Below are 11476 nucleotides of genomic sequence, written 5' to 3'. Positions count from 1 at the left end.
CATTGTTGATATTAAATGGTTCTTCTTCCCGTGTCAAAGATCACCGTTTTATTGTTTTATGCCTCGATCAATTATTTGGACATCGATAATATGATGACGATTGACGATCATGGGAATGTGCTTGGACGCGATATATTGATGCGCCATGTGAAAAGACTTTAGAAAATTATGTTAACTTAGCTAGTGATGCGGTATAATATGATAATAGCAATAAATACTTGAGTACTGTTGAATGATCCCCAGTTGCAGTAACTACGATATAATTATGGTGAGGCATAATATTATATGATACTTTTTTCACCAATTTTCATGTAAGGAAGTGAAGATATGTTATGAATGAGAATGTTGAAGGAGGAATAGATTTTCTGGTGATCTTTATATTATATACAAAATAACTTTGCGGCTCAGAGTCGATTCGTAGGATTGTAGATAATTTATTTCTTCTTTTCGATAACTGGCCCCTCAGAAACTCAAAAGAAACAATCTGAGCATCGTTGGACTAGCAGCTGGAAAAATAGGACAGAAATGTACCGTTTTTGAGCTGTATTCTCGGATCGGCTAATCGCGGCGACTTGGGACTACGTGCAATCGTTTTACCTCTCAAAATTAACATCGTTACAGTCAGAATCAATCGTTTTTAGCATTTTTCACAATCAGCTTAAATTTGGCTATAAACATCCAAAGGCATAAGCCTTCGTTTTTTTTTTTGTCTCAGAATCGATTTCTATGACCCTAACTAATTGGATGCTTAGGAACTCGTAAAAAATAACTCGAGCTAAAACTTCGTGGGGTCAACAGCTGCGAGGACAACAGACTGTACGAATTTTTCAGTTTTATGTAGGCTGTGATGTGTGATCCATTGCTTTTAGCAATTTTAGACTACGCACAACCGCAATTTCTCGAAAAAATATGCTAATATAGCGTCTACGTAACTCCATTTTAACGTTTTTCAAAATGTGATGCAAACATTTTTTCGACAGAATTAATTTGCAGGACTCTTTTCCAACTAATTGGACTCTCAGAAACTAAAAACAATCATCTAGAACATCATTGGATCAACAGCTGCGACAACATGACAAGATTTTTGACATTTTTTGCTGCACCGTTTGAGCCGTCGATTCCTAGTCACTAACGATTATGCGCAATCGTTTGTTCTTGCAAAATTACAAGCGAAATTCTTCTGAATTTATTATTACAAAACTGTTTATCGAGAATCGATATCGCGGAATCCTCTTCCATTAATCAGGTCTCTAGGAACTCAAAAATGACTTCTGGAGCATGGTAGGATTAACCAATCAATCTTCTAATGGAAAGTCACTGAAGTTCCGACTACATTTGATCTGCCGTTATTCTCCAACCTTCGTTTTGATGTCACGCACTATCACTTGTCGCAGAAATGTCCTTCGGAAATGTATATCAAAAAATCTATCGAACCATTTCGAAATTATCCCCTTCAATTTATTATCTATAATGTGGTCCACTAATTTCGCGTATCATTAAAATATGCCCAATACACGAAGAAGATGAATATTTTCCACACAGAATCACACTCTAATATAAACAAATTAATTTATTTAACACAAGTAACAACATATTATTTGTATGTATATCATTGTTTAGTTCATATGTTACATACATATGAGTGAATTGCAACTCTTTGTTTACATATAAATATCACCATTGTACAGTAAAATTCTGTTATCAGTTACAATGAGGGAAACCGCAAGGAAAAATATATTAAACGACTGTAATACAGAACCAATTAAAATATCAGCTGTATAAGAATTGTCTAATTACGCCTTATACAACGATTATACGGGGCAACCGGTTGTACATGGCAAAGAGCACAGCTGTAATATTCCAAATACACGTTCAATACTACCAAAGAAATATTTCATAATCCATCGTACTTTCGCTACGAGATCCTTCTCTAGTATCAACCTTGATAATTATTTTCTGCCAACTCCTTTGCGAGGTCTGTCTCTATTCTTCCGTCCAACATTTGCGCCTTTCTTAGCACCTGATATGATGTTCTTAAATCTTCCGGCATTTTTCATCTTCTTACTAAAATCAAGAGTATTTTTTCTGTTAGTATTGATAGAGCCCAGCAATGTAAAAATTAAAAATGGTATTAATATTTATGACAGTAGTCACTATTGTGATTTGTTTATTATTACTGACCGTTTATTCAGTGCCGAACGGGTTAAAGGCACGTAAGCGTAAGGATCTGGTTTTCCCTTCTTTTTGATGTCACCCCTTGCTTTTTGGGCAGAATACTCACTGCCGGGATTATTTTTCGGTGTATTTTTAGTAATCGGCCTATGGATACCTGATCCACCAGCTATAAATGAGAAAAATTGAAATCCGTTATTTGATACGATAAGACCTTTAAATCTGCGGAACTGAAAATTGCTATATATTTTTCTAATTGGGAAAAGCAGGTTCTACCGTTTGGAAATTGCGCACGGTAAATTGTGATGTGAACAACAGATAGAAATAAGTATTTCTAAATGTTCGCTAATCAAATTTCTCATGAAAATTATTCTAAAGCAAATATAATGTGAAGTACCTTGATATTTTGACGCAGGGCGATCCGATCGCATACTTATACCGTCCAAACTACCGCTAAGTCTCCGTTTTCGACCAGTCTTCGCTGCTGATACAGTAGATTTCGTGTCTTCGTCATCTAAAACAACCACCTCATGATTTCTTTATAGTCTCAAAAAAAATGTCGCAAAGGTTTTGCCGATATCTTCCTCAGTAGATAAGTACCGAATTTTTTATTACCTAAAAATTTCTAAGTATTTACTTTGTATATGAATTTTTGACGGTTTCTCAGTTTTTCTGAAAAATTTCTGACCAATTCTCACAACTTCCAGGAATCGTGCAGAAATATTTTGATTTCTATGTAGAAAATCGACTTCACTAGTTTTACGGAAAGACCTCACGATTTCAGTTTTATTAAAAATATTCTGTCATAGACATATCGCGGATGTGTTTACCTTAAAAATTTTCTAATTTCTCTTATAAATCTATTCCAGATTTCCATAAAGAGGTAACCTCACAAAATACCAGAACTCTGATTTTTTTTAGATGCATGATACAAAATGAAGTTCTAGTAAAAGATAATTCTTCTCTAGGAATTTATCAAAATGTCATCTCTAATCAGACTTTATGAAAAGTAGTCAGGAAGGCGAAACTAGGAGTTTTTTATATTTTCGATAGAAAAAAAAGTTCAAAAAATATTTAACTTCTTGGAATCCATCATACATTATCAGAATAATTTAAGCTTTTTATAAATAATGCAGAACTTTTCTCACAACTATCAGCAAACATGGTATATTACTGAGAAATTTAAAATAATATCAGGATTTTCTGAGAATTATTGACACCAAAGTAACCGGGTAAATAAAATTTGGCATATACTAATTGTTTTTGTCTAAACAAGAATCCCTTACCACTGTTGTTTTCAGAATCACTACCCAGAAAGGGTAACTTTTTCGGTTTTATCTCCATTTCGCCATCGCTGTCATCATCTTTGATGATCAAACGACCTTTTTCATCCGTTTTAAAACCACCCTCTTTCTTTTTTCTAATCGACTGAGTGGAGTCCAAAGCTCCAGGTTGCGTTGCTGAAAAATAATTAAAGATCAGGGTAAGGCATTACCTTAACAATACATATTAATTTTTATGATTTCGCCTAGATATCACTAAATTGCATAGTCGAAAACACTGTACCAACCAGTAATATTTTTAGCAGCACCAGCATCCACGAAGTCGACAATATTCTCCTCGCTTTCGTGAATCCATGCCTTTTTCTTTAGCTTCTGTTTTCGACCTCGAACTCCATCATCTGTCTCTGTATCTACAAAATCGTCATCGCTATCTGCCAGAATTTCTTCAACACTGAAAGAAGGACAAACGCTTTTCCATATTGCATTTTGGCAAACTTAATTTCAGAATTTCATGGTTAGTTTCATCTTGTGTTTGTGAAATACTGTAACAAGTAGTTTCCACCAGCTTACGTTTTCGGCCTGGCTTTGACATTGAATTCCTCATCATCCACACCATCTTTACTTCCGGTTTCTGATTTTTTTTGATCTTTCATCTTTTGCTTCCTTGCTTGTATCTTTTTCAAATTTTTAATTCTCTTGAGCATGACTGTGGCCGTTGGTTTGACCAATCCCATTATCAGATCAGCTCCATACTTCCTTATCAATTTAACAAGCACGTCACGAAATTTTTGACGAAAATGTCTCTGACAATCATCAGTCATATCGCAGAGAGCCGTCACCTAAAACATTCTCCTATTGAGTCTTGAACAACTTTCATCATTACGTTAAAAACTTTCATGTCATTGCTTACGATTGTGGGCAACATTGGTGCAACCGTTGGCGAGGGCATGATAGTGAGATACACCTTGATGTAGGAAATGGCGGATAGTGCAATTTCCCTGGTTGGCGAAGTCAATAAAACGCAAGCATGTTTCACTATCTCTTTGACGGTCTCCAATCCCAGTGCGCCTGCAGAAACATTGATTAAAGGATAGCTATATTCAAACACCAGAGTCATAGAGGTGAAACTGATGGATTGACGAGCAATTCTAACCGTTGTAATTGTAAGTTACGGAGGCCAGTGCGAGCAAAGTTGCACTGCAGAGTGTTGGAGTGCCAGCAAGACCTGCGACCAACATTTCGATGTACTTCTCAAGATTTTTTGTCGTTTGAAGTAGCTGCTCAGCAATAGTGTTTAGCAGCTGGTACGCAGATGCTCGACATCTTTCGTTCACTTCCTTGAGGCACAGCACAGCTTCAGGTACTATAGATCTCAGAAGTTTTGTCTGATCCAATTGAGGTTGGGATTTAACAAGATGTTCCAAACATCGAAGACGAGCCTGGATGTACATAATTTCAATTAATTATTTCCACTAAGAGCAATTTTATTTCTGCATGAATCAAAAAACTCGATATTGTTGAAAATTTTTCATTATAATAAATAACTAAACAAGATACACACCCCTTTGCTGCTTGCGACAGTAGAAGACAGAGATTTCAGGAGCATTTTTTGAATGCCGTGTCTGTTCTGTTGGATGAACTCTTTACAGGCCTCTTTTTCGCTGCTACATATTTCTTCTAAAAATCTGAAGTAGCATTGAATACATTAGGTAAGTGTGGATTAGTTTATTGCATTTGGAAGCAAAATCTTTTCGTCTTTGCTTCCACCTGAACAACAACTTCGCCTCCACCCACTTACAGGTTGAGGTCAATTATTTATACGATAATATCTGGAGATCGAATTAACGAATTTGGATGATTTTGGATCTTTATCGTCATGACTTTCCTTAAATCAAAACTGAATAATTTTGGATCTGATACATCGTGTAGTTTTCGAGTTATGCGAATACAAACATTAAGTAAAAATTTTTTTACTTAATAATGATTTTATGTGCTCCAATTGCATCCCAGCAGAAAGTTCTTATAAAGAAAGATGGCCTATGAAAGTCAAATTACCCACTTGTTTCTGGTCATTACTAAGCATGTGATGATACAGACTTGATAGTGGAAGAATATTAGAGCAAAATAAATTCCTGCATTAAAAATAGTTTAGACTAGAAGCATTGAAAAACGAATTTGTACATAATATTTATTATCGAGGTTTTATCATTTTTAAACAGCTTTTCCTGCGGATTAGGTTTAGTAGACACTGTTGTATAAAGTTTATCTCTTTACAAAATGCTTCCAGGATCAAGTCCTTATTATTAAAAGCGCCTAAGTGTTGAAAATTTTTTTCTTCCTAGATGACATCTTCGTCATGTTATTTAAATGGGGGTAAAACATCGAATTTCCAGAGCGACCTGGTAAAATTGGATTTGAGAGAAATCCTTCAAGGATTTTTTTTACTGTGTATAAATTTTTTAAGTGGAAGCAGAAAACTAACCAGTAAATAATATAAATAATCTGAGCTTAAAAGCTGAGAGGGAAATCACCTGTACGCTTTTTTCTGTTCCTTTGGGTTCTTAGTATCTGTAAGTACAGGAACGAACTCTTTGTAAACAGCAAGGAGTCTGGCACCATCTGTATGGCAAGCCAATACCCTGATTAAATCCAATATACTCTCTTTTACGAAGCGATCGGTATCAGAAGACTGCATCCGTTCCAATGCGCGATCGAAAAGTTCAGCTGCTAATTCTTTACTACTTATTGTCAAATATATCTGTAGAAACAAAAATACATATTAAATAGAACACAAAGGGAATTCACACAAATAAGTGATTAAGCCATTAATCGACCTTGATAGTTTCTAGTGCTGCAAGACGTTGACCTTCTTCGTCAGAACCGTTTGGTTTACTTGTATAAAGGTTGAATAGCAAAGGAAGAAAGTTTTTGGCGAATTTCGCCAACTCCTCAATGTCTCCTTTGTTGCCATCATCAGTTGCTCTGGTTATAAGTTTTCGTATCGATGCCATAACTGATAACCTCAGATCTTTTCGCTCACTTATAGCAATTCCCAAGATTCTAGCAATGCTCTGCAATAGCAAAATTCATTAGCTCTCGTCAAGAATACTCAATCTGCTGCAGAACGAGAAGTTTTGTCATGTAGTAAAATATACTGAACACAAAAATCGACACGCCACCAATTCTTAATTGAAAAAACATGTAATTTCTAATTTGCATAACTTAACGACAAATGCATGTAAATAGATGTTCCAAAAACCATTTTGGAGCTTGAAGCATTAGCTTTAAGATAATTTTTGCAGATTTGATCTACATTAGTATTTTTCTACAGTTATGTCTCCTTGAAACGAAATGAGTCAAATTTGCAAAATGAACGTCGACTTCAGTGTTGCACAGAGCACATTAAATTTTTTTTCAATTCTAGACAGTCAATTTCAGGTTTGAACTGTTTAGGTCAAATATTTTTTATTCAAATATGTCTTACGGTTTTTTTTCATTGAGTTATTGAACATGGAAGTAAAATGTCTTCCAGTAACTTTGATCAACCAAAACAAACACACAAATTACTATAATAGTGTTTTCAAATTACATAGACTAAGTAAGACGATTTTTACCTTGAAACTGTCTTTCGTATCACCTGGGTTGTTGCAGAAATTTGGAAGCAAAGCCCAAATCTGCGATGTCAACAGCTGATAACTGTGAGAGCCAATTCCATCATTCATGGACTTCAGAGCAACTGATTTCTGCCTGAATTCAAGTACATGAAATATTATCTAGCATCTGGATTAATATATATATATCAAACACTTACTCGCACATTGTAGCCAGCGGTAGTAATGACTTCACAAAATAGGAAAGTGGGGCTTGAACGATGTTCTCCTTCAGCGTTGGCAAGAGCCAACTTCTGTTCAAATCTATGGTATCTGTGGAAGTCTGTAAAAATTCACAAATGACAGTGCCACAAGTGAATTCGAATTACAAGTCACATAACTGAGTTTGCTTATCTGATCCAAAGTCAATTTAAAGCATAAGAACTAATTCTTACACACAACTTTTCATAGGTTAAAAATTATGATTTACCTGTAGTGGAATTGTGTTCAGAACAATTTCAGGACCCATGGACTGAACAGCAGCTCCAACGGCATACTCGACTTCGGAATTGTATGAAAATTTATACGAATCCCTCAGTTCTGCGAGCGCGACTAATATTTCCAACAATTGATCCTGACAGGTTTTGCCTGCAATCTGTGTGAGAATAGGAAGAGATGGTTTACAACTGTGGTATCATTACATTGTTTAGATACAAACAGATTTTGTCTCGATAATTGAGACCAAACTTTGTTTAGAAACGATGCTAATACTCTATTATACTTTTTACAAATAATCTTGAATCCATTTTAAATCTGAAACATGTTCATTACCTGGAAAATAATGGCAAGCAAGTGGAGAACGTGATGCCACGCAGAGTGATATTGGTACTTCATTCCTTGCTGAATTATATGAATTGATTTAGATATCGCAGTCTTGTACCTATTAGAGATGAAGATCCAAAGAGAATGAATAAATGAATTCCTTATGAGCTACTTGCACAGACAGCTTAAAATGTAGCATATATCTTGGAGAAAGAGTTAATTACCTGACATAGTACTTACTTTTTTTCACCGTCTTCGTATTTGCACAAAGGCGCAACGCAATCTTGTAAAAGTGTTTTAATAGTGTGTGATGCACCACTCAATACCTCAGACCTATCAGACAACCAAAGTTCTGTACACTTTTCCAAAATTCTGGGTAAATTTGCTGCACATAGTTGCAATGAATTTCTGGAAGTTGAAAAATAATCATGCAATAGTCAATTGTTAAACTCGTTGCTATTTATGAATACAAATTATCTTCATATGACCTAAATTTTAGTAATTGTAAGTATTACAAAATTCAATAAGGTATTTACAATGGCAGAATAAATGAATCTATCAGAATCACAATGATTGTCACTCACTGAACGAGATTGCAATGTGCTTCTTGCATTACGGCAAGCCACGCTAAAGTCGGCTGTGTGTCTCCAGGCGCTGGCTGATAATCGTACAGAGCATTGATGATCTGAGCATTTAAGGTAGGTGGTAATGTTGTTTCCAAAGGTTTCGATATAAACAAACTGTGGAAGGCTTGTAGACAGCAGGAAGTGAAGAGCAAATTATTCATCGTCATTATTTTGAGCAGTTCTTCACAAATAACCTATAATAAAAATAATGGTTCAAAATATTGCGGGGATTATCCTGTCTGGCAAACTACCAATTACAGATATGTCGAGTATAATACCTTAACGTGGGATTTGGGGAGCTGATGCATGATTTCTTTCAGCATAGTCAGGACATGCAGAGTTGCTGTAATTCCACCTGGTTGACTGGCCATTTCCAGCTGAACCAGACAATGTTTTGCAACTTGAGACGCAGCAGGATGATATGCAGGTGGATTGTCGTTCTTCATTATATGGCTTCCTGCATAATTGTTGAATGTCAAGTTTTTGTTCAAATTCTGTCCACAACTCTATTACAATATTCAGTGAATTTTGAAAAAAAAAAAACTGTTTAAATTCATGATCTCACCTTTGAGGATTGAACATACTGCATGTTGAGCAGCCTTTCGCAATTTTGGTTTGGAGTGAACTGTAAACACTAGTATTGCATCAAGTATTCGCACGGTTGACGAACTTGACCAAACTGCGGCTTCCTGAGATCTCAATAATATGGAAAGACATCCAATGCACTGTAAAATCGTTCAAGTACAGATGTTGGCAATAGTGCATAAATTTGAAAGACTTAATCGAAGTTAAAGTGAATCTTGGAAATGAATGGACCATCTTGTCCATATAAAAATTTAAGAAAAGGTGAAAAGTAGTTTAAAAAAATTTCCAGCAAATTTCATATACACTAACTCTCAGAAATACGAGTGAAACAATATCCCTATTACTGATTACTGATGTAACATACTGTTCGCTGGATCAGAAAATTCTCGCTAGTCGCATACTTCTCCAATACTTGAAGAAAGGTTTGGCTAGCTTGGCTAAACTGCAGTCTAAGGACACTTATTGGAACTGTCTTCAAACCCATTCCCAACAGTGATAATACGGCTGCCACTGATTCCTCAGTCTCTGTTGCTTCTAGTGTTGTCATCTGTTTATAATGAAAATATTTTAAACTGTCACTGCTCGTGTATTCATTATATTATTGTGCGAATGTTTTAATGGTCACTAACAATTACTTGGGGTAAAATTTTGTATTATACTAATTTAAGCATTCGAAGAAATAAGAGCACAAAAAAATTCTTGTTTTATTCATATTTTAGAATCTTACCAATGCTGCGTAATATTCAGTAGAAGATTCGGTTCCTCCGTTTTGTTTTATGACCTCGGTGACTGCAGCTAAAACTGCCAACATTTCCTTATGCATGGCTGAACTAGCTTGAAACCCACTCAAGAATCTGCAAAGTGGAAAAATGTTACAAACATGCGCTTCCAAAATCTCATACGAGAACATATCTCTTCTCAATTTTAATTGAAAATGGGTGTGGAAAATTGAACGTTTTGCAGATGATGATGATGAAGTGGAGAAAGAAGAAAAGAAGAGGTATATAGAAGGTAAAAATATCATGTTTGAAGTGAGCCACTCAGAATTAAACTACATTTACCTGCTGAAGGAAATGTTCGAACAGCTACTCCAATCGCTGGCAAATGTGTTGAAAGTTTTAATAGTTGTTGCTTGCGTCTCATCATCGTCATCAATTTCAATATTTTGTACATTTTGATGTGTGCCTTGTATAGCATCATGCTTATGAAGAGCATCTGAGGTTAGACCGCCAGGACCTTGATAAAAAATTTGTAATAAAGCATGTGATAACATTCTGAATAACAGTTTTTTTTCAGCATGGTTACTAAATATTAGTTGTTTTACCAAGATGATGGGTCAATCATTCGGGAATTGAGCGAAAATCGGATTTCAAGACTTGAAATGCAGTAAATAACTTCACAATTTCAAAGGAATGCATTTAAGGTAAACATTCTTGAATTGAACACGAAGGGGCGAAATTGAACTCATAAGGCTTGATTTAACTGAACTAGGAAGATTTAAATCGAATTTAAAACGTTTGAATTGTACTCAGAAGACTGGAATTAAATTAAATTCAATTCAAATGATTTTGTAGATATTCATCTGATTCCATACATTTTTCAGGTGACTTCATGAATTCAAAATACGTAAATTGAATTCAAATGACATCATACTAGTTACAACGAATCATTTAAGTACGATTTTCTATTAGTTTGCGTCTGATTGCAACCTCTCGAAAATGCATTATAGTTTATGTTATAACCTAAATTTTTTAAAATATTCTTGTAAGACGAAATGCTGTGAGAAAATTTCGAAAAAATTTCGAGGATCTCACATATACAGAATTTAATGTTCCAAGCCTGGATGACAGTTGAACGGAAAAATTTAAAAGAGCACGTACCAAAATTTTCTTGAAAGAATCTGGTTCGCGCTTGATCCCGGTGTTGTTTGGTTTCAGGATTTGAACTGGAACTTTGTCCCTTAGGCCATCTTTTGGCTTTTTTACGGCTACCCAATCTTGGCTTTATTTTTCCCATTTTTAGATTATTACTTACTCTCAGTAAACAAAAAATAAAACTACAGAGTGAGAATAAGGTTGGTTATGTTTTTAGAGATACACGTGCACGTGCGTGAACGGTGTTCTGTGAGTCAATGTCTATGCCCTATGGCATTGGCGTCTAAGGACATGACCAGCCCCCTGACACAAGCTGCTAAAAGTGGTTCGCAAAATGTCTCTCGATTCTGGCGCCAATCTCCACCACTAGTGGCGCTAGTAGTTGTCTGACGAGCTTGCACGCGGTCAGCGAGGGCAGCAAGCCACTGATATATATACCTATACACACAGTGAGCTACCCCCACTCCATGGGAAGAGCAACAGAGGAGGAGGGGGGAGGGGGGAGTATTGTTATCTTCCGTCCT

The 11476-nt window shown here is 35.6% G+C and overlaps 1 protein-coding gene across 1 annotated transcript; it reads right to left on the bottom strand.

Moving 5' to 3' along the window:
* Positions 1 to 1555: 1555 nt before the first annotated feature.
* On the bottom strand, positions 1556 to 11225 carry LOC124297160 (RRP12-like protein). The gene is made up of 23 exons (XM_046747870.1): positions 10959 to 11225; positions 10140 to 10314; positions 9806 to 9932; positions 9443 to 9625; positions 9059 to 9218; positions 8772 to 8950; positions 8452 to 8687; positions 8108 to 8275; positions 7877 to 7985; positions 7536 to 7700; positions 7267 to 7388; positions 7070 to 7202; positions 6290 to 6526; positions 5987 to 6213; positions 5017 to 5140; positions 4609 to 4894; positions 4366 to 4523; positions 4026 to 4294; positions 3743 to 3906; positions 3459 to 3632; positions 2570 to 2686; positions 2182 to 2341; positions 1556 to 2064 (listed from the first exon to the last, which is right to left on the bottom strand). The coding sequence occupies exons 1-23, from the start codon at positions 11092 to 11094 to the stop codon at positions 1950 to 1952; spliced, it is 3924 nt and encodes a 1307-aa protein (XP_046603826.1). The 5' UTR covers positions 11095 to 11225; the 3' UTR covers positions 1556 to 1949.
* Between the last annotated feature and the right edge of the window lie 251 nt (positions 11226 to 11476).

The sequence above is a fragment of the Neodiprion virginianus genome, chromosome 2, assembly GCF_021901495.1.
Source record: "Neodiprion virginianus isolate iyNeoVirg1 chromosome 2, iyNeoVirg1.1, whole genome shotgun sequence".
NCBI lineage: Eukaryota > Metazoa > Arthropoda > Insecta > Hymenoptera > Diprionidae > Neodiprion > Neodiprion virginianus.
This window is presented reverse-complemented; position numbering and strand designations above follow the sequence as displayed.